At 44.9% G+C, this 22,595-nt stretch overlaps 2 protein-coding genes across 2 annotated transcripts in view; both read left to right on the top strand.

The window, feature by feature from the left end:
• The first annotated feature begins 2,200 nt into the window (after positions 1 to 2,200).
• Krt40 (keratin 40) lies at positions 2,201 to 7,656 on the top strand. The gene is made up of 7 exons (XM_055620173.1): positions 2,201 to 2,650; positions 3,580 to 3,662; positions 3,958 to 4,114; positions 4,874 to 5,035; positions 5,117 to 5,242; positions 6,326 to 6,546; positions 7,557 to 7,656. The coding sequence occupies exons 1-7, from the start codon at positions 2,201 to 2,203 to the stop codon at positions 7,654 to 7,656; spliced, it is 1,299 nt and encodes a 432-aa protein (XP_055476148.1).
• Positions 7,657 to 20,019: 12,363 nt separating this feature from the next.
• The window catches only part of Krt39 (keratin 39), a 6,800-nt gene continuing 4,224 nt past the window's right edge, over positions 20,020 to 22,595 (top strand). The window contains exons 1-3 of the mRNA XM_055620178.1: positions 20,020 to 20,469; positions 21,291 to 21,373; positions 21,986 to 22,142. Of these exons, the coding sequence (XP_055476153.1) occupies positions 20,020 to 20,469; positions 21,291 to 21,373; positions 21,986 to 22,142 (690 nt within the window). The remainder of the gene's footprint in view (positions 20,470 to 21,290; positions 21,374 to 21,985; positions 22,143 to 22,595) is intronic.

Below are 22,595 nucleotides of genomic sequence, written 5' to 3'. Positions count from 1 at the left end.
TTGCTTTTTCTATAAAGAGTCTTAAAGGGGAGATGACTGATCAAGTGTGAGGCTTTAAACTTGAGCTCAAATTCCCAGCACAAAAGCTGGATGTGGCAGCACACCTGTAATCCCAATGTTTGAGGTGAGGGTGGGGAGTCAAGAGAATCCCCAGAGCTCACTGGCCAGCCAGTCTACCCAAACAGGTGGACTCCAGGTTCTGTGAGAGACTTTGTCTCAAAAGGTGAGGTGACATGTGCCTTTTATCAGACCATTCAGGAGGCAGATTCAGTTGGACCAATACGAGTCAGAGGCCAGCCTGGTCTACAGAGTCTCCCAGGTCAGTCAGAGCTATATAGCAAGACTCTGTCTCTAAAATAATCAGGTAAAGAGCAATTTAAGACACCCAAAATTAATTTCTGGCTTCCACAAACACAGTTTTTGTACACTATACACACACACATCCAGGTACACACACACATTTGGGGTTGTACTGTGTGAAGGCGTGTCTTTGTATATTCAGTTGCTAATTCAGTACCAGAAGAAAGGTATGGCCCATCACTAGTCTCGTGTTTTCTAAATATTTCTTCCTTTCTTACCTGCCTAAGGCAATCCAGAATTGTATCTGGTTGGCTTTAGTAAAGAGCTGACAGCCAATGGCTGGCTGGGCAGGAAGCAGAAAGTAGATCTTCTGGGCTCTGCAGAAGCAGAGAAGGACTCTGGGAGGAGATTCAGATCCAGGAGACTGCTAGCGGGAAACGGAGATGGACTGCCATGGACAGAGGTGGACAGGAGCAGAGAGCTAGAGCTGACCACGTGGTAGGACGCAGTGCCAGGGTGAACCAGGATAAGGCTAGAGTGGCTGAGAGCATGGCCAGCTAAAGCGCCTAAGCTTTCAAATATTAGCAAGCCTCTGTGTCATTATTTACACCCCTGGTGGGTCTGGGATCGTCCTGCTGTACATGGGGGTGGGGGGGTGGGGTGGGCTCTTTATTGATGCTGGAAGGAATTTTCTCTGCGTAATCTTTGAAAGTGAAGTGAAAACCACATTTAAAGTCAAACAACATGAAATTGCACTTTATAATTAGAGGCGAAATCCTAGAACAGATGCAAAGAAGTTCTGTCTTGAATCCTCATCCATCTGGTTATGTAGCAAAGCTTTTTACTCAGTGGAAGCAGACATCACAGGATCAAATATAAATTCTAATATTTTTAATTTTCATAAAATTGAGACTTTCCTAAGTAACCAATAGGAAGCAGGCTCTATGTAACAGAAAGCATGATTTTTGCAGCTTCTTTGACTCTACTCTTAAGTATCATCAGTGAGGTTTCCCAAGGGACTGAAAGATTACAGACAGACCCTCACTGGAATGTATACCTCCTTATAAATCCAGGTAAGGACTGGGGTTGTAGGTCGGGGTATATCATTCATGTAGCATGAACAATACCTTATAATTGATTCCCAAAACCAGAGGAAAGAAACAAACAAAGGCTGCTTTTAACAACAGCATGACTCATCTCAAATGGAAATAGAAGGCAAACTTAAGTGTATGACTGTCCACTCAAGCATAGCCAATCTCAGAAACTAAGCAGGATTGGCCATGGTTAGTGCTTGGGGATGCACACACTTTATACTCAGGACAAACCTTTTCCTTTACCATGTAAGCACATGCTTCAGGCTCAGTTTTTAAAAAATAACTTTTCAAGATTGCTACCACAGTGACCGTTTTCACAGTGGTCCGTAGCACCAACAAATACAATGAGCTGTGGTATCCATTTTTAAAGTACACAGGAGCAATCAACTTTCAAAATCAAAACCTATGGCAATATTACCTTTTGTATCTCTAATGGGCTCTACCTATAATCACTGATAGCTCAGTTTTTCTCTACGCCTCCTTATTCTTTCAAAAGAATAATGCTCCCTATGGCCATTGGCTGAAATAAACATTTTAACCGAGAGCAGCATGTGGAAAATGGCGTTAGTCCTGATTTAGTAACCCGAAGTTATCCACCTTTTACAAGGCATAAAACTTCCTCTGTAAATAAGCAACCCTAATGAGATGTTTGGAGGGAAACTGGCACCTGTGGTGCTAGAGAAAACATCCATGTGTCCTGTAAACACCTATTTGAAGGTTGATATAAAAGTCTCAGGAGGGATGGAGCCGGTTGGGAACTACGAGAGACGTCGGTAATACTGCATCTAGTTTGCTCCTAACAGAAGATGGCTTCCGGCGGCTCCCCTGGGCGCTGCTCTTCTGAGCCCTGTACGGGGCCGCTGGGCTGTGCAACTGCCTCACTGTGCCCCACCGACACAAGCTGCCTCCCCAGCACTTGCGCTTCATCCAGATGTCAAAGCCCTAGCTTCCTCTGCAGGGCTCACCTCCCCGCCGGTTGCGGTCTGTCACCGTGTTACTTTGCCAGTGGTTGCAGCAGCCCGTGCCTAGCGGGGAGCTGTGCATGGTGTGAGGAAGGGACGTTCAACAGCAACGAGAAGGAGACGATGCAGTTCCTGAATGACAGACTGGCCAGCTACCTGGAGAGGGTGAGGAGCCTGGAGGAGGACAACGCGGAGCTGGAATGCAGGATCCGAGAGCAATGCGAGCCCGATGCCCCACTGGTGTGCCCCGATTATCAGCATTACTTCGACACCATTGAGGAACTCCAACAAAAGGTTGTGTGTCTCAGTCTCAGCCAGTTATTGAGTGGCTATGGAAATGTCATTTCTCTGTGGGTTGGGAGTGACTTAGGTGTATGTGGGGAGTGAATGCATGTGCGTGAGGAGGCCTGAGGTCAACAATGGCATCTTCCACTCCCCACTTGTGTTTTGAGAGACAGAGTCTCTCCTTGAGGCTGGAGCTGACTGATTTGCCTGACTGGCTGGTCAGGGAGCCCCAGGGAGCCTCAGGGGCCCCATGCGGGAGCCTCTTGTCTCCACCTCTCCAATAAGGGGGTTAACAGGCACCAACTGCTATACTTGGCTTTTTTATGTGAGTTCTGTGGGATTGAACCCAGGTCCTCCTGCTTGCATTGCGAAGGCTTGGCCAACAAAGCCATCTCTTCTCTTTTCATTGATGGATTTCTATGGCCACAGACAGAGATGCACTTCTAGTTAACACTGGAAGTGGAGGAAGGTGTTGACAAAGCTCAACGGCCCGTGACAGCTGCAAAATGCCTTACACCGTTTATAAAGGAAACCTTGAGCTGCAGCGAGGGCTCGGCCGTGGTGAGCAGCATTGTGCCTCTCATGAGGACCTGAGTTCAGTTCCCCAAACCCATGTACAGCAGCTCACAGCCATCTACAACTTCATCTCCTGAGGACCCGACACTCTGTTCTCACCTCTAAGGCATTGCACAGGTCTAAACTCATGCATTTCTGTATTTTGTTTCTAAATCGGCACTGCATGGTTTTGGTTTTTTGTTGTTGTTGTTGTTGTTTTCTCTTCGTGAAGAGGTGTAGTTAATAGTGAACACGGGTTGAAAGCGATGTTGTGCTGGCTCTCGAAGACGAAGGTGTCAGGCTGACTGGCCTGGCTGTTAGAACAGATGCGTGGGGTTCTTCCAAAGAGCTGTCGGTTGGTTACATGTTGCCTTACCTCTTAGATACTGTGCACGAAGGCAGAGAGTTCGAGACTCGCCGTACAGGTGGACAACTGCAAACTGGCTGCCGATGACTTCAGGTCAAAGTAAGTCCAATCGCATTTATTTCTTTAGTTAAACCACTCTGTGTTTTACATGTACCACTTACACGTTAAATTTTAAATGTAATTTGGTTGATGGCTTCCAGTGAGAGAGAAAATACTCTTTGCGTATTTTTTTTTTTTTTAAATCTGAGAATGTTTGAAACTTGAACTCACCCTCATTCGGAACTCACAGGAAACTGTGGCATGTGGCTCCCTGGAGGCCGAGTGTCACTCCCCCTTGCACCCCAAGCACTTTTAGCCAGTAAGCTGCTCTCCTCTCTTCCTCCTGCTGTGAAAGGTATGAGAGTGAACTCTCGCTCCGCCAGCTGGTGGAGAATGACATCAGTGGCCTTCATGGGATCCTGGGTGAGCTGAACCTGTGCAAATCAGATCTGGAGGCCCATGTGGAGTCTCTGAAAGACGATCTCCTTTGCCTCAAGAAAGGCCATGAAGAGGTGAGTGACGGGCTGCTGTGCCAAGGCCTATAGGACAGGTCTGCCGAGGGCTCTTCATGCGTATAGACAGCCAGGGCAGACATTTCCTAAACCGGAATGAAACCAGAGGCATGCCTACTGCGAAGCCTCCTCCCCCCAGTGTCTCTCAAGGATGATGTGACTGTGGCAAAACCCTCAGCAGCACGGGGGGGGGGGGGGAGTGGAAGGGAGAAAGAAGGGGAAGGCCACTCTCTTTCCCCTGCTATTTTGCATGGATGGAGAAGTGACTTTACACTCATGGCTTCTTCCACAACTCTATTGTACAACAAGAAAACCGAGTCAGTAAACAAGCTGTGTTTACTAGCCTCCAAAAAAAAAAAAAAAAAAAAAACAGGAGATAAATAGTCACACAATATTTGGAGTCATGTCTTTTAGATATTGTACATCTAGAATCTTGTTTCTATCATAAACTGTTAAGAATGAAAAATGCAGAGTGATGTAACAAAGTAAAACAAAATTTTCTCTGACTATTTTAATGGTAACAATAGCTAACAATGATGAGTGCCTTGGCATGCGTCAGGAATTCTGTAACCTTACTGCGTGGAGTCAGTCTTCCCTGTCTCACAATAACCCTCTGGGAAAGGATACAATATGACACCCACTTTGCGGATGAAAAAACCGAGGCATTGAGACTTAATAAAAAGAGGGGATGGGAAAATGGCTCAGCAGTCAAGAGGCACTCTGACATTCTTTTATTCCTTACTCCATTGTCACTCTCAGGAGGTCAGCCTCCTTCGGGAGCAGCTCGGAGATCGGCTCAGCGTGGAGCTGGACTCCGCCCCCACCGTGGACCTCAACAAAGTCCTGGATGAGATGCGCTGTCAGTATGAGAGGGTACTGGCCAACAACCGCAGGGATGTGGAGGAGTGGTTCGCCGCTCAGGTCAGCGCCCTCGGGGAAAGGGCGGGTTTCCCGGAGGGAAGGGGGCCAGCCCGAGCTCTCTAACAGGGGCCTGTGTTTCAGACGGAAGAACTAAACCAGCAGCAGACGTCCAGTGCCGAACAGCTGCAAGGCTGCCAGACGGAAATGCTGGAGTTGAAGCGCACGGCCAACACTCTGGAGATTGAGCTCCAGGCGCAGCAAACCCTGGTGCGTGGGACGAACAGTGGCGAGCCTTGGCCGGCGACGTGCCCAGAGATGCTATGATCTTTGACAGAAGTCCAGGGAGGTTTTCCCAGTTCACACGGCAGGTCTGGGCATCCAATTAGCCAGGGTGGCCTCTCCCTGCCTTTCTCCACATACGTTACTAGACCATATTGGAAGCGGAGCGACAGATCAACAGTCTTCGTGGGTATCACTAGGGTGCCTCCCGGGTTCTCCTGGGCCTGAGCGTGTCCCCAATACCGCCCACTAGAGACAGGAAGAGGCTCAGAACACAGTGGGTCAGAGACAGCTGAGCCAAAGGCGCTTAAGCTTAACAACAGATTTTAATACCTTGTTACCCGTGAACGACTTTCCAGTTTCACCGCCGTGTCTAAAACAAACAAGGGGAAAATACACGTCAGTTTTCAAGTGTTCATGCTAAAGCTGAGATCTGCACATCCCCATGCCCCTCCCCACCCAAGCAACAAGAACACCATGCAGTGAACGAGGCATATACCAGGTCCCAGCAGGCCTCACAGTTCATGTTGGGTACAGTCCAAGGAGTGTGCCCAGATGAACCTCACCTGAGCTTTCGTCTAGGAGATGCAGTGTTATCTATAGCAGACAACGTCACCGGCCTCGGTGAGCGGGCTAGAGTCATGCCCTGCAGTCCTCAGTGGAAATGGAACCCAGGTGGTCCCTCCCCCAACACACCCCACCCGTCTTCTTTCTTTGTACTGACGCTGCACTGCTCCTCCCAGCCAGGCACTCAGACTCAGAGTTCCTTCCCAAACGCTGTCAACCCTCGTCGAGATACCCAAAGAGGTCCTGGGTGACAGTTGTCATGATGATCGAGGTGACATCTTAAAGGCCCTGGATATTTTTCCAGGCACTGTTCCAAGTGTTCCCACAGGTCAGCTCATCTCACCCTCGCAACCTTTCCGTGACATGAGCACTTTGCATTCTCCATTGGCCAGAGAATAAGACAGGCTCAGAGAAGCTAAGGAACTCGCCTGAGGTCTCAGGGCCAGAAAGGGGTCCAGCAAGGCCCTGTCATGGGCTCCTTCTGAGAAGGTCTTCCTCTTGCAGATGGAATCTCTGGAATGCACTGCGGCAGAAACCGAGGCCCAGTACAGCGCACAGCTGGCCCAGATGCAGTGCCTAATTGACAGCGTGGAGCACCAGCTGGCCGAGATCCGCTGTGACCTGGAGCGTCAGAACCAGGAGTACCAGGTGCTGCTGGACACCAAGGCCCGGCTGGAGTGCGAGATCGACACATACAGGAGCCTGCTGGAGAGTGAGGACAGCAGGCAAGTTGCATCGTTACACAAGCGTCCCAAAGGAGAATTATGTTTTCTCGAGGCCCGACCAAGGCCGATCCCTGCCAGTATGTTTGTGGGTCTTATTTTTTTGAAAAGTGAAGAAAAGACCTGGCTCGCTGGTTCGGTGGGTGTTTTAGTTACTTCATTTCTGTGACCATGACCAAAGGCAACCTAAGGAAGAGAGCTTATTTCGGCGTCTAGTTGCAGGTTGGTGAGAATCTGTCATGGCTGGGCATCATGGCAGCAGGCAGCAGGTCTGACAGTTTAGAAATCACAGGGAGTTTAGAGATGACATCCTCAACTGCAAGCGGAAAGCAGGGGTGGTGAGCCTAAAGTGTGGCGGTTCACAAACTCTCAAAGCCCACCCTCGGTGACTTCCTCCAGAGATGCCACCACCCCCAGACAGTCCTGCCCCCTGGGAACCAAGCAGTCAAATGACTGAACCTAGAGGAGATATTTCTCCTTTAAACTCCCACAAAGGGTAGAGATACTGCCGAGCCTGACGACCTGTACTCAAGCTGGAACCTAAATGGTGGGAGAAGAAAACTAAGGGACTTATAGGCTGTCCTCTGACACACACACACACACACACACACACACACACACCACACCACACCACACCAAATAAGTGTAAAAAGAATGATTTTTGAATGAAGAACAGCTAAGGCTAAGTCAATGACAGATGTTCTGAAGTACCCTCAAGCTGTGAAACAGAATGATTTTCATAGATCACAGCTCCACAAGAGGGAAACCGGGAGCATGCATGATGTGACGTTTGGTAAACTAAAGATAAGGAGTTGTGTACCAGTGCCTGCTGCAGTGAGCTGAAGCAGACATGGAGGTGGAAGTAATGGCTGTTCCGGGTCCAGCGGTGAAACGGGCTAGAGTCAAATACAAGTCCTCCACTGAGGACAACTTGTAAGGCCATTTCTAATGTTTCTGAGACGACCCGCTTCCAGAATCCTCGCTAAACTTGGTTTGGAATTGCTTTTCCCCAGACTCCCCTGCAACCCATGCTCTGCAGCATCCATATCAAACAGCGTGTGTGAGCCGTGTTCAGCCTACGTGATCTGCACAGTTGAAAACTGCTGTGCATAAGTATTAAATAACTGGGACGGTGGAAGAAAGTCAAAACTGTTGCTGCTCAAGAAAGAAGTCCAGACCTCAACCAGGCACACCCAGTGCAGAAACAGGGATCCACCGGGCTTTCAGGTCTTGAAAAGCCGCACTAAGCATTCTGGGTCTGTTGATCATGGCTTCTGCCTTAAGCTGGCTTTGGTATTCTGGAAGCCCATAAACCATTCTTGCTAATCTCCAAATAAAACTTGTTTCATTTCTTTAGGATGGTAAATATAGTTTAGTGGCTAATTGCCCTTGGTTATAATGACCATGTAACAGAAGAGAACTCGCCTAAACTCATGACTGTAGTTTGGATTTGCATAAATCCAGACTGAAAATAGCATCACTACTCAAATAGATTAAATAATCCATAAGAAATGTTGCATATCTAGAAAGATGTTTGTATGTATTTTTTTTCAGAAATAAAATAACATTTATTTTATTTTTAATCCCAAATGAACAAGGCTTTCCTATTTTAACTTTTGCATATTAAAGAAAAACATACAATTCCATCCAAAGAATGGTCATGGAATATTTAGGAGTTTTTATTCTTATAATTGTTCTTCCACTTAACAATTTCCACAGTTATATAATCTTTTTCACTTATGGTACCTACACATTTTAATCCTAACTTGAAAGAAAACATCTTCTGTATTCAAAATTTTAGTGGTTGGGTTACTTAATGTATCATAAGGTATAACTAGGTTATAAAAAATATTTATTCTCATACATTTAAAAAGAAAAGTAGGAGCCACCTGCCATCATTCACATCTGTAATTTTAGCATGCAGATGAAAAAAAAGTAGCAAGATTACGTCAAGTTCAAGACCAGGTTTGCATATCAAGAACCTGAACCTGGTGTCCCTCGTGAGCTTCAAGGCTTTAGAGAATGGCTGAGCTTCAATAAGGAGAGGGAAGAAGAGAAAGAAACTTCCAGAAAGATTAAATTCATGTATATGTCTTTATTCTTCCTCCTAACAGAAGCCCCCAGAATTCTGTTAATATATTTTATTAATTCTTGGAAATTTTCATATGTGTGTCTTGATCCTCCTTAACTCCACACACACCCTTCCCACCTTGGTGTTCTCTATTTTTTTTTAACCCATGTAATCCAGTTTGTGTTGTCTGCATATCCAAGTGTACGTGACCACCTGCTAGAGTAAAGCCTACGTACCAAGAATCACACCCTTAAAAAAACTGACCTTCCCTCCTGAAGAAGCCATCGACTGTCCTTAGCTCCTCAGCTAGGCGTGGGGGCCTGTGAGTCCCTCCTCACTTCGTGATGAAATGTTGGCTGGCTTCATCTTGCGTGGCACCCACACATGCTCCGAGTTCACAAGTGCAGTGGTCCTGTCACATTCAGAAGACACTGTTCGCTCCTGGGCCGCTGTCTCTTACGATCTTTCTGCCCCCGTCTTTCACAACAGTCTCAGGGGCAAGGGTGTGCTGTAGCATCTCACTGGTGGCTGAACATCACTCTAACATGTTTTCTCTGCACTTTGACTAGTCAAGAGTTTCTGTGTTGCCACTATTCACTGCACAAAAAAACTTCTCTGATGAAGTCTGATAGCATCGCTTGTCAATGGGTATACAGATATGAATTTAGAGGGTGGTTTGATACCAAGCCCATTTAACAAAATGATGGCAGTAGATACGCAAATGAGCCGGTAGGGGTGGAGCTTCTGGTCAGGACCAGCATGATTTCTCTATGACCTGTGAGCAGTGTCTAGTGTCTTCAGCAGAGAATGTTATCATCAAATTCTGGAGAAACCCTGGGATTCTACAAGAAACAAATATAATATGCTGAAAAGGGGAGGAAGCCAAACCATCTGGAGATTAGAGGTTCAAAGAACGATGTTATGGTGGGACCTTCGGATTTCCTTTTCACCTCTTATAACCCAGAGCAGGAGCTGAAGAGTCAACATTCCTGTATCATCAACAAGTACAGGCCTGAAAATGATGTCTCAAGGAGAACTTTGCCTCTGTGGATAACTAGAAACTAGACACTAGACACTCAATCCAAACAAATGCCAGAGAGACAAAAGATCATTTTGTCTGTCCCCGTGCCCGCCAGGACAGGCCTTCCCATCTTTTCTAGGCCATAAAGGCCACTGAACTTTCCACTGGGGTCAAGTCAGAGAAGGCTGAGGAGGGGACCAGGACTTCCATTTCCACTGGGTGATAATGAGACCTGCCCCTAATGCAGTGAAGACTGTGGGGTGAGCTTGGACTTAATACCTCATTCTGGCTGTGAGAAAACGTCCCCAGGGGCAGTATCTAAGGAAGCCTGGAGATAAACAATAACAAGGGCACACAGGAAACAGTAGTAATAAGACACTATCCCGCCCAGCCAGGTAGTACCCAGGGAAGAAGCCAAATCTCAGCCTTCCCTCACTAAGGAAGAGACCTCCCTTCAGATGTTTTTTTTTTTTTAAAAAAAAAAAAAAAAAAGAAGTGGAAAAGCTAAGCCTTCCCATTCCTCCTCAGCAGCATGAGGTACCATCTCCCTTCCCTTCCCAAATGTCAGGGAAACCTATTTGAAATGACAGTCAGAGTCTCAGAGTACAATATCCCAGTATTCAGGTGTCTATCAGAATTCACTCATTCTTTCAGAAGCTGGGAAAATATTAAGTCAAATTAAAAAAAAAAAAAAACCCTGCAAACAACAGATTCCAAGGTGCCCAATGGGAATACTAGAATAACCTGGGAAGAGATTTAAAAAAAAGTTGCCATAGAAAAGCTCCCATGACCATGTTCTGATTAGCTCCTTCAACAAACAAAAAGCACAGGAATGTCTCTGCAAAGAAGATGTCAGGAAGAGCCAAGCAAAAATTTTTTAGATCTGAGAAATACCACAAACCCAACATGTGAATCTCAGTGGATAGGCTCAGTCACAGAACGTGGTGTGCCAAAAAGAGAAAGAGCGGAAAATCTGATCACAGAACAGGAACATGTCACCCTGACTGAACAACAGAGAGAAAAATAACCCAGAAGCCCTGGAGCATTCTGGGAAACTTTGGGGCCATAGGAGAAAGGCTAAGCTTCACCTCATCCATCTGATGAAGGGGAAGGAAGGTGGGTGACAACATGCATTTAGAGAAATATGAGTCGAAAATTTTCTACATCTTACAAAGGTCAAACTAATAGACATTCAAGAAGATAAGCCAACATCCAAAGGGATAAATTCAGAAACAAGATGAGAGAGACTTCTGAAAAACCAAAGAATAAACATTAAAATAAGAATGGGCCAGGTGAGAGAGATTTAAACAACCACAGGTTTCACACCATACACCACTATGTTTTTGTCGCAGAGGCGAATAGCTGAGAGGAACAGCTTAAAGTAGGAAAGATTTGTTTCTAATCATGGTGTCAGAGTGTACAGCCCAGGGGCAGCTGGGTTCATTGCTCAGGTCCAGGGTGGCAGGATGCCACTGCAAAATGAGTGTGCCACAGACGCTGGTCCACTCAGAGTGACCAGGAAGTGGAGAGACAAACAGGAAGATGCCAGAAACAAGACACCTTTCAAAGGCACACCACCTCCAGGGACTTTCTATAACCAGACCCTACCTACCTCTTCAAACTTCCGCCATGTGAGGGCCAAGCCTTCAACCCCCCCCCCTCGAGCCTCTGTGGGACACAGCATACCCAAACCACTACAACCACGGAAACCAGTAGGAAGTAGTACCAATTTTGTCAAATACTAAAAGGAGAGAAATCATCAACACGGAAGCATTTCTTACGTTTTTTGTGCGTATTGATTCACTCACAAGACGACCACTTTGGAGGCTGCTCATGTAGCGCAGTTGATGGAGTACTTGCCTTGCATGCTCAAAGCTCTTTGTTTGATGGCAGCACTGGGTGAGGCGGTGCAAGCCTATAATCCTGGCACTCTGGAGGTGGACAGAGAAGGATCAGTAGCTCACATCAACCGTAACTACATAGCAGGAATGAGGTCAGCCTGTGATATATCCAGCCCCATCTCAAACAAACAAACAAACAAACAAACAAAACCTAACTACTCTGTTAATTTGCGTTCACTGTACAAATTGGTGGGTCTCATTTTGGCATCGTCACACACACGAATATGGGTGTTTTGATCACATTCACTACCCTTACTCACCTTTACACCCCTCCTCCCAAATCTCTTTCTTCTTCCCTGATAGCTCTTCTTCTACTTTCATGTGTGTTTGTTTCTCGGTTCCGTATACACACGAGAGAAACATGAATTCCACAACCCGAGTTGGGCTATTTTGCTTAACATGATGATTTCCAATTCTACCCATTTCCCTGCAAATGACATACTATACGAAGGAAGATGATACAGAACTAAAAACAACTCCATCTTGATATTAATGTCATCATTTTGCATCTGTTGCCTAACTAAATAAGTGCTTTGGAAAGCGTGATTCTCGGGTCCTTGGTGTGTCTTGCTTGTAGTTTCCTGTGCACGTGTGATCATTTCAAAACCTAAAGCTAGTAAGAAACACAACAGACAATTAGAGGACAGTTCCTCAGTTTTTCCTATTCCTTTTTTGAGCACTCATACAAATTATACTAATAGTAGTTAATGTAGGTTTAAGGAATAAAAAATAAATAAATTTCAGACCTAAAACTTTGTATCAAATGTGTTTACACAGCACAGCCCTTCCTCTAACAATAAAAAGTTGTGAAAATGCTTAAAAGTAAAATGTTTTCCAGATAAATTAACTCATGGGGTGTTGTTCCAGCTCTACGATTGCCCTGATGATAAAACTGGCAAGAAGAACAAACTGCAAGAAAATCCCAAATCCAAACCGTTTGGAATGTTTCAGCAGATGAATCTTCCTGCAGGCTGTCTGACTATCACCCACTTGTCCTCTGTCTTCATGGCAGTTTTGTTTCAGCTGTAAGATTAATATATAATATACATATGTATTAATTTTATACACGCGCACACACTGCGCTAACTGACTATGCCACTGGAGCCCCACTCTAGCTTTTGAGACAAGGTCTCACTATACTCCACACAATGGCTCTGAAATCTCCATCTTCTCACAAAAGCTTCCAAGTAGCTGATATGGTAGACTTCTGCCACCACGCCTTGCCTGAGGTGACAGGAACCATAAGGGTTAGGGCCTCATGGAATGGGGTCATGGCTAAATCCAGCTTTGTGAACAAATCAGCATTGTCCCAGGGGCAATGTAGGAAGTCATATGAAATTACTTTCTGTCAGGTATAAGCAGGCTGGTCAGCTCCTCTGGATCTTTTTCTATCCACATCATGAAATTCCCTTATGCTCACTGTCACCCTTCTGACACCATCTGCCAAAAAAAAAAAAAAAAAAAAAAAAACCGCTTCATTAAAGCTAAGCAGGTGATGTTACTATCTCTTAAAACTTAACTGTGAGACAAATAAGCGTTTTTCTTTACAGAGTACGCGGCCCTGGGTTTTTGTTACAGCTGTAGAACGTGAACTCCAGCGCCACGTACGTGACACAGACCTCTTTCCCACAAAATGTGGCTAATTAGGCCAGCAGCCCAGAATGAGCACCAGACACTGCGACCAACTTCCAAATCCAAAAACAACCCTGCAAGCAGTTATCTTGAAACTCTGGTCCCGTTTCCAACTCCACGAGCACAGCACAGGCTCAGAACATGAGAAGCATGTGTAATCAGGTCCGCACTTCTTCAAGCACCCATGCCACGGAACGGCAGCCTCTGGTTTGGACACAGAACTTGTCCACCCAGGCAAACGGAGAAACTAATGGAAATCTCTGATAGCCAGTGGGCGTGCACTGTGTTCTAGCCTTACTCTTTCAAATGCACGTTTCTGTCTCCACAACTTATTGCCTGTTTGGTCTTAATAAAACACATGAACGATAAAAAGATTATAATATATGATTATATCATTTGTAGATAGTTATAATATCTAATATAATTTTATTTATTTATATATTATATGTGTGTATATACATATATATCCATATATTCTTGCTCAACAATTTTCTCAGGACCTGTAAGCACTTCTCTGTGAACTGTATCCAAGTTTCCCATCAGAAAGAGAGTCATGGCTACTTTCCACCATGCAGAAAAATGTGTATGGTCAGCAAATCTGTTTGTCTTTGGAAAATGAGGGGCTCTTTGCAGCCTGGGCTCCTGTAAAATCAAAGAAGGAAAATCTTCATCATTGGAGGCCACTTGGGGGACCCCCAGCTACCTTTAGCCCCACACAGCTCTTTGCATAGTATTGAACTGACATTATTCTGATGGTACAGGTTAAACCCAGATCTAACCTGCTCTTCAATTGCCCACCCTGCTCTCAATGGTGCTAAGGTTAGAAAATCAAGATTTTTTTTTATATATATATATACTATAGTCCACTTTCATGGACCAAATAACCACTCCTTCCTATCTTCCAACAATAATTTAAAACCTCTAAAACTGTAAGGCCACAAGGTAGATTTCCCTTTCTTACCTCACAGCAGTGTGGCCATGTTTGTAGAGAGACTCAAATACGCTTTTATTTTTAAGACTGGAAAATTACAAGCCAACGTTATGACTGATAGGAATCTAGATCATTATGTACCCTACAGTTCACCCAACACCCCGCAACAAATTGATGCCAGCGATGCTGATGTTGCTGCTACCGATGATGATGATGACGACGATAATGACAATGATAAACCAAGAGCAAATTATATACACAGGGTAGGGGTGTCAGTCAAGGGAAGCTTGGCATCTCAAAAACAGTGCTGATAGGCCATTCTCCACATTCACCTCAACGCTGGGCACGGGCACACCTACAGCAGGTATTCCTCTGGATCGTCGAGCATTTAAATAGCAATCTGCTTCTGGACTGAACAGTAAAATTCACCCAGTCAAATGTAGAAGGGTCCTGATTTGGGGTTTAAGAATATGATGTTGTCATTGCATTAGGAATTCACTTAACAGAATGTCTGTAATTTTAACACTTGATGTTACATAAAAATTTCAGTGACCTCTCTATATAAGCGCTAACAGACACAGAGGGAGGGAGAGAAGAGAGAGCGAGTGAGAGAAAGCAGAAAGAGAGAGAGAGAGAGAGAGAGAGAGAGAGAGAGAGAGACTTACATTCCATGGTCTGTAGACAGCACTCCAGAAGGACTCTGGGAAGAAAAAAAAAAAAAACAGTGGCCTTGAACCTCACCTGCAAGAAGTGTTCATGACCTGTGGGCCTCCTGCTCCTCACAGTACATATTTAGAACAGTTGGGTCTTACTTCATAACACGAGTATGTTGGAATAATATGTTATAGGCAATATCTTTCATTTTGTGAATGTCAGGGTGTAGTTATGCAACCTTAGGTGATAGTGGCCATTCAGACCCCTTGATGCAATAAAGAATTATGGAAAACACAAGCTTCATGAGGTTCCTCTGGTAAAACACAACATAGTACTTTGTTGGAGTTTTGCATTTGTTTTGCCATTGAAACAGGGTATAGCCGGGTAGCCCAGCCACTCCTCAGACTCACAATCCTCCCACCTTAGCCACCCACGAGACGGAATTACAAACATGCACAACATTCCTGGTGAGCATAATGTCTTACAGCAAGCTGCTTTATGCATAGAAAGAATGTGCTCTAAGATGATCATTAAAAGTACAGCCCAGTGAATAGTTTGTTACCATATCCTACGCATAATGGCATGTGCTAAGTGCATATGGCTGGTACCACCGTGGGTTTGCACCAGCATCTGCACAAATGCTTCACAGAACATCACAGTGGCCTCGGTGTCACTGAGTAATGGGAGTTTTTAAGTTCTGATATATTATGAACCCTTTCCTGGAGCTACAGAGGGGAAATAGGCCCTGCCTCGCCCTCAGCTACTCACCCCAGGCTGGCTGCTAACCCACCTTCCACTGTCCTGCACAGCCCCATGCCCAGAAGTCTCTGCTGTGAGAATAATGCCTGTCTCAGATTTGCTCTTACAGGAGAGAAGTTGAAGTTAAACTTTTGCTACTCAGAAATCCCAAATTTTCAGCACCAAAAGAAGAGAGAGTAGATACAAGCCCAACACTTAGAACTTCAGCACCTCAGAATCGTTCCTTATCCCCCTAATCTTGAGTCAGAAAACAAAGTCTTCGAGTCTAGAGAGATGCCTCAGTGGTTAGGAACACTTGGCTTTTGCCAAGGACAAGGCTGGGGGTGGGGCTTGGCTCCCCGGACCCACAGGATGGCTCACAGTCACCTGTAACTCCGATTCCAGGGGATCTGATGCCCTCTTCTGTCCTCTGTGGGCACTAGGCGCGCACACATTTTGCACAGACCAGACGTGTGTGCATATATCAGTAAGATGAGCCATAATGTGTAATGGGATAGTACAGGGTGGCAATGATGAGCTCGCAGTTATCAGAGCATGGATGAATCTCAGATATGTGATGAGATGAAGGAGTCAGGAACAAGGAACATAAGCAATATGATTGATATTTATGTAAGCTTCTAGAACAAGCAAGGCTTGCCTACAGTGTTGTGTATCTGTAGTGGAGGCCACTATGAGGGGTGGAGCAGGGTGGGGAATCCAGCTGAAAAGAACATGAAAAAATTTACAAGGCTGGTGTTTGATGTTCTAGTCTCTTGATCTGGGTGGTGTGTGTGTGTGTGTGTGTGTATGTGTGTGTTTCAAATCTCTGCAGGCTGTATATTTTTCAATTGATGCATCTCAGTGTAAATTAAACTCTAAGAAAACAAAGTTAAACTTAGAAATTAAGACGGGCTGCAACTGTACCCATGAACCTTCACTACTTTCATCACATATTCCAAATAGACCAAGCTTTCAAATGTAAAACGTAAATCACAGACATGCTGAAACAAAAATGCAGGATTCACTTAAAACCCCAGAATGGGGAATGTCTTTGTAACAGCCGCTCAAAAATTAAGAATCTATAAAATCCTGATAAGCTTGACTATAACATGTGAGACAATTCCTAATCTCAAAGCTGTATAGAGAAGGCCGGAAGGAGACAGATAACTGTGCCGACAGTAGCGTTTTCTTGCGATTTGTGGCTCTCCATGATAACTATCTTTTTGCAGTGTTTTATATATATATATATATATATATATATATATATATACAGTCCACAAATTGATTGTATTACTTTCGGGGCCAAAAATGGCAAGCCTGGAAATTAGTGTTTCTCTTCCTCTTTCTGCTTCCCTCTTAGTAAGATGCTTTACCCATGACTCACTTCCTTATTTTGTACTGTTGAACTGACTCCCTTTGATTCCTGCAAAGCCACGGTCCATCCATTAACTTCTTATTCTGGCCTCTCCCATGTCTTCTTATTTACTATGTGGTCAATTTTCCTTTCCCCGTAAGCGTGTTTGCTTCCCATCCATAAAATCCCTCTTCCCTGTAGCTGCGAGGCTCTTCCTTTATGACGGCATCGTCTGCCTCTTTCCATTGTGATAGGACAGTGGTGATCCGTCACCGCTGTTTTCCCACCAGCAGTTCGCTTTCAGCATTCTGGCTATGCCATGGCTGTTCTGCATAGCCTATCTTGACGTGTTTCTTTAGCCGTCTCGAGATAGTCAACAAACATAAAATGTACAGGAACCTTGAGAGAGCCACTGAATATATTAGTTTAGTATGCAAAACTGTTTCATGATTCCCGTGGAACAAGTTGAAGTTCTTAGTTGCCTGGCAGTGATTCTGCTCGGCCTGGACCTGGCCAGCTTTGTCCTGTAACTCCTCTTCATCGTACCCGAGCTGTACCCTGAGCCATGCTCTGTGTTTTCCATACCTGGCCCCTCCACTGCACTTTTTTGTTTGGTTGGATTTGTTTTGTTTGTTTTTTTTTTCTTTTACTTTTCTTGTTGTTGTTGTTTGTTGTTGTTGTTATTGTTCAAGACAGGGCTTCTCCATGTAGCCCTGGCTGTCTTGGAGCTCGCTCTTTAGATCAGGCTGGACTTGAACCCAGAGATCTGCCTGCCTCTGCCTCCCGAGTGCTGGGATTGAAGGCGTGCGCCACCACCTCCTGGCATCCACTGAACTTTCATTGTTCGGAGCTGTCGCCATCTTCCCTCAACCATGCGTCTGCTCTGAGGGAGACTGTTCTCTTCCCCTCCACACGGTGATGCAGAATTGTCCCAGAGGGCAGCTGGCACTCTACATTTTCCCCTTTGGTCTTAAGCATCCTGTATATCGTACATAACATCTAGATCTGTTTAGGACTCTCTCCGTGAGCTACTCAGTCTATTGTATTAGTGTGACTGCCCACATACCCCACTAGCACATCGTTCTAATCACTAAAGTTTTGCATTTTTGCTATGATATTTTGAAAGGGCTGTTTCTGTTCTCCTGACTGATTTCTCCCATAAAACGTCCAACTATCTTACCCAGCTGAAGAACATTGATTTTTGGAAGGATCTCAATACATCACTGAGTCGTAAATCAAATTAACACAGATTCAGTTGAGATTTTTATTTAATGAGGTAAACTGTGTTTCCAATCAAGAACACAGCATACCTTTCTGTTTATTCTAGCTGCTAATTCTCTGATTATGCTGGATTATTTGTGTGGTCTCAGGGTAAGCGCAGAGGTCCTTAAATGGGCCGGAGAGGCAGAAGTTGTGTATGAGTGGTATGACGTTAGCAAAACTCAAGGGGTCTCTTATGGTTTTGAAGATGTAAGAGGATCACAAACCAATGATGTTATATTCATCAGGTTTCCATCACTGTGGGGGGAAGATACCTCCATGGACCACTTAGAAGGAGGAACCATTTATTTTGGCTCATCCTTGCAGAGGCTGCCGCCATCCATGGTGAGTTGTCTCCATTGTCTACACGGTGACAGCACACCATGGTGGAAGTGTGTGGTGGAGGAAATTGCTTACGCCACAGCAGCCAGGAAGCACAGAGCGTGCTGGTGAGCTTGTACCAACCTAACAGCTATTGTCGTCCAGAAAGAGAGAACCTCAACTGGGAAAGTGCCTCTCTCAGATTGGCCTGTAGGTGTGCCTGTGAAGCACTTTCTTGATTAGTGGTTAATAGGGGAGGGTCCACCCTTCTGTGGGCAGTGCCTCTTCTGGGCAGGGAATTCTGGGAGATATAAGAAAAGTAGCTGAATGTGAGCCCAGAGAACAAACCTAAGCAAGCAGTGTTTCTCTGTGGCCTCTGTTTTGGTTCCTGCCTCTTGAGTGACTGCCATGACTTCACCTCATGATGGACCATAAGATGCGAGATGAACCTTTTCTCCTTCAACTTGCTTAAGGCTGAGGTGTTTACCACAGCAATAGGGAGAAAACTGGAATGGAGAGGAAGGCACTAGGGTCCCAATATCCCCTTCACAGACATGCTCTTCTAACTTCCTGTCGACCTCCTAAAGGTTCTACCGTCTCCCTATAGTGCCACATCCGGTTGACCAAGCCAATGACACATGGACCTTTAAGTGACATTTATGCAAGCATAGTAAATGTGGGTCGCCTTTAGAAGCTGGGAAATGTGGGGAAATCATTCTCTCTTGGGGCCTCCATGAGGAATCAGACTCAAGTAACTTAAAAAAAAAAAAAAGGCGAAATGCTCTTTTCCTCAGAAATAACACGCCTGCCTTTCAACATCACAACAAGCCCAGCAGGATCGTGTAACACAAACACTGGGCGATAAGAATGCTATAAAAAGAGACTTTGGGCAATCAAAAAGTAATCAGTTTCTTTCCTAAGAAACGTCTTGGTTAGCAGGAAAGCTGAAACATGATCCTAGCAATTGGATTTGTAAAGGCCCTGTTTAAGCATTCTAGTCCATATTCACCGTGTCTGAGGGATGAAAAGTGGGGAAATGAGTTGGTCAGATCAAAGCCAAAATGAAATGCTGGTTTCTGAGTTCGCTGACAATTATTGGATATTAATAGTTTCCCTTTTTTTTTTTTTTAAGAGAAGAAAGGAAAAGAATGTTGGACTCATGCCAGGTCAAGCTGAATGTCAGGCGGAAAGGCCAGCAAGGATTTAAAGGCCGTACCACACTCACACCTGCATAATGATGGATGCTGTTAAGAGTGTGACGGGTGTTCCTTTTGAAGGCCCAGTGTGAAGCTGTGGACCCGATGACAAGTAGTGGTTGCGATGGGTAATAACTTAGTAACCACCTAAATGCACATTTTTATGGGACAAGTAACTCTTCTCCGGCAAGTAAAGAGCAGATTAATGAGATGTTCCTGTGGGATTCAACATAAACATTAGAAAGGAAAACACCCCGCCTCTTGTGTCACCACCTGGAAGGAAGGCTATATAAGCACTTCAAAGAAGAAAAGCCACCGGCTTGGCATTGAGGCTCAGTTGAGGGTGCTTCGGGTGGTGACCACAGACTCTGAGACAACGTGAAGCTGGACACACACAATGGATAACAAGGGATCTACGGTGACTATGTCTTCTTCAACCCCGCCCCAAAACTGCCCTGGGAATACAAATATTAAGGCCAACTCTTCTAACATTAGCTGTTGTCATGACGGTCAGTCAACTGGCCATGCTCTACGAACTCCCCAGGGCCAGGGCTGTCGCCCCAGCCCTTGCCTTTATCGCACCCCTAACTACGTGTTAAGAACCTACAACTTCCATCCCTGTCTGGATGAGTGCAGCTGGTACGGTGAAGGCATCAACAGCCATGAGAAAGAGACCATGCAGATTCTGAACGAACGCCTTGCGAACTACCTGGAAAAGGTGCAGAGGCTGGAAGGAGAGAACGCGGAACTAGAGGGTAAAATCCAGGAGGAGCACAACAAGGCACTCCCTGTCCTGGGTGCCGACTGCCTGTCCTACTACACCAGCATTGAGGAGCTGCAGCAGAAGGTAAGAACTCAGCCAAGAGCTGAATCAAATTGTGAATCAGTGGTCTCTAAACCATGGTTATCGGTTCAATTTTATTCTCTCTAGAACCTTCTATGCTGAATAAGAAATTCTGGAGTGAAATTTATCTTGAGACAATACACGAAATTTTACATTTCTCTTTACTTATTGGGAGTGTGTTCTGTCTTTTTATAACCAAGCGACTCAGGTTTGAAACCTAATCTGGTGCTACCACATCTTAAATAAAAATAAGAGAACAGGGCCCTGAGAAACTGTATTTTGTTTTTGTTTTTAAATCTCTAAATAGTTTTAGTTTTCATCCATGTTACAATCGCTCATACCTTTAATGACCCTGTTGTCATCTTGACAGTATTTAAGTAGTGCGTCTCTACACCAAACCTCAGTTTCCTGTTCAGAGATCTGCTGGTACACATCTGGGTTTACTTAATTTTTTTTCAACAAATATTTACTGAGCACCAACAAAAACGAGCCACCATTCTAGACTCTGAGAAAATAAGCTGGCCTCAGGATTTGCATTCTATTATGTCACAGTAAATTGGGGAGAGATTAAAAAAAGCATATACTATATTTTAATAGAAAAACATGCACAGAGGATTTTATTTAAATGCTTTTTGCCACCCTCTTAGTAAGATAAGAACTCTGGTTCTCCAATGTTGCCCCTGTTTCTTAAGCATCATGCTGAAGAGTCAGGAAAATTCTAACTAGTCTTCTAACTAGGGAAACTGGAACATACGGCCCTTTAGTTCTTAAAGTAGGGAATCCTGGTGTTTGTCTCATGCGTGTGTGCAATCTCTTAATTCTAGATCTTGTGTACCAAGGCTGAGAATTCCAGACTGGTCTCACAAATTGACAACACCAAACTGGCTGCAGATGACTTGAGAGCCAAGTAAGCCTGCCCAGCGCTGCCACTGGTGATAGGATTCAGCCTTAAACATTCCCAGCGAGACTGTCCCCACAGCCACTGAGCCCCCCACGCCATAGCCTGCCAGCACTACCCCAGAAAAGACTCAGTGTGATTAAAATTAACGACCCTAACATGCACGCAGCACCTGTGGTGATGAGATACAGATACACAGTGAGATGAATAGGGCCAATCGCTCGTAACCTGGCTCCTGGCAAGAAAACCTTGGTATAATGAGAAAGGAACTTACACAAAAGTGTATAGATTATACACAGACAGAGACGAAATGTAGACCCAAAGCCTCCTGAGCCCAAACTCAATGGTTTTCTTACACTCTGTTGCCTATAAGAGCAAGGGATGGAAAAATAAATTGCCTCACCTCGACAGACAACAAGATGGTGTCACTCTGGCAGACGAACTTAAGCATAACTAAGTCATGACATAGAACAAATGGTTTCACTGCTGCAAAGAATAAAGTTTTTCCCCAGAAACACACTCAGGGAGAGGCTCAGAGGAGAACGAAGCAGGAAGTTCTGCTGAGCTTGCCTCATGCACCTACATTCTAATGCCTTTTTCCCCCCTTTCTGGATTTTAAAGCTATGAAGCTGAGCTATCCCTACGCCAGCTCGTGGAAGCCGACACCAATGGCCTGAAGCAGATCCTGGATGGGCTGACTCTGAGCAAGGCTGACCTGGAGGCGCAAGTCCGATCTCTGATGGAGGAACTTCTGTGCCTCAAAAAGAACCATGAGGAGGTGAGGAAAGGACCAAGAGTCAGTGCAAACTGAACCCTTAAAGTTAGCATCCATTCTTTTGAGTTGTACATAGCAAAGTGTATCCCCTAGACACCTCTCCATTCGTCAGCCCCGTCATACTGCTGCCACCCATGCCACTGGCTAAAAAGCTTACTATTTATTACATCTAATGCCATGTGGGTAGGATTCTCCATTGTCCCAATTTTCTCATCTTCACTGGTTTTTGCAGACATCCTTGAACAGAATACTGCCACATCCTAATGGAAAAAGCCAATTCTGGCACAAGCTCATATGAGCATCACAGAGATGGTGGTCTTTCCAGAAAAAAAAACACCTCCAAAATACTTCTTTTTTTATCCCTACAAATGACCTTAAATTTTCTGGAATTCGGATATTGTTAGTCAGTTTCTTCTTCTTCTTCTTCTTCTTCTTCTTCTTCTTCTTCTTCTTCTT

Source organism: Psammomys obesus, unplaced genomic scaffold (assembly GCF_907164565.1).
Source record: "Psammomys obesus unplaced genomic scaffold, mPsaObe1.curated_primary_1811, whole genome shotgun sequence".
NCBI lineage: Eukaryota > Metazoa > Chordata > Mammalia > Rodentia > Muridae > Psammomys > Psammomys obesus.
The sequence above is the reverse complement of the archived record's forward strand: the minus strand, read 5'-3'. Positions and strand labels throughout refer to the sequence as shown.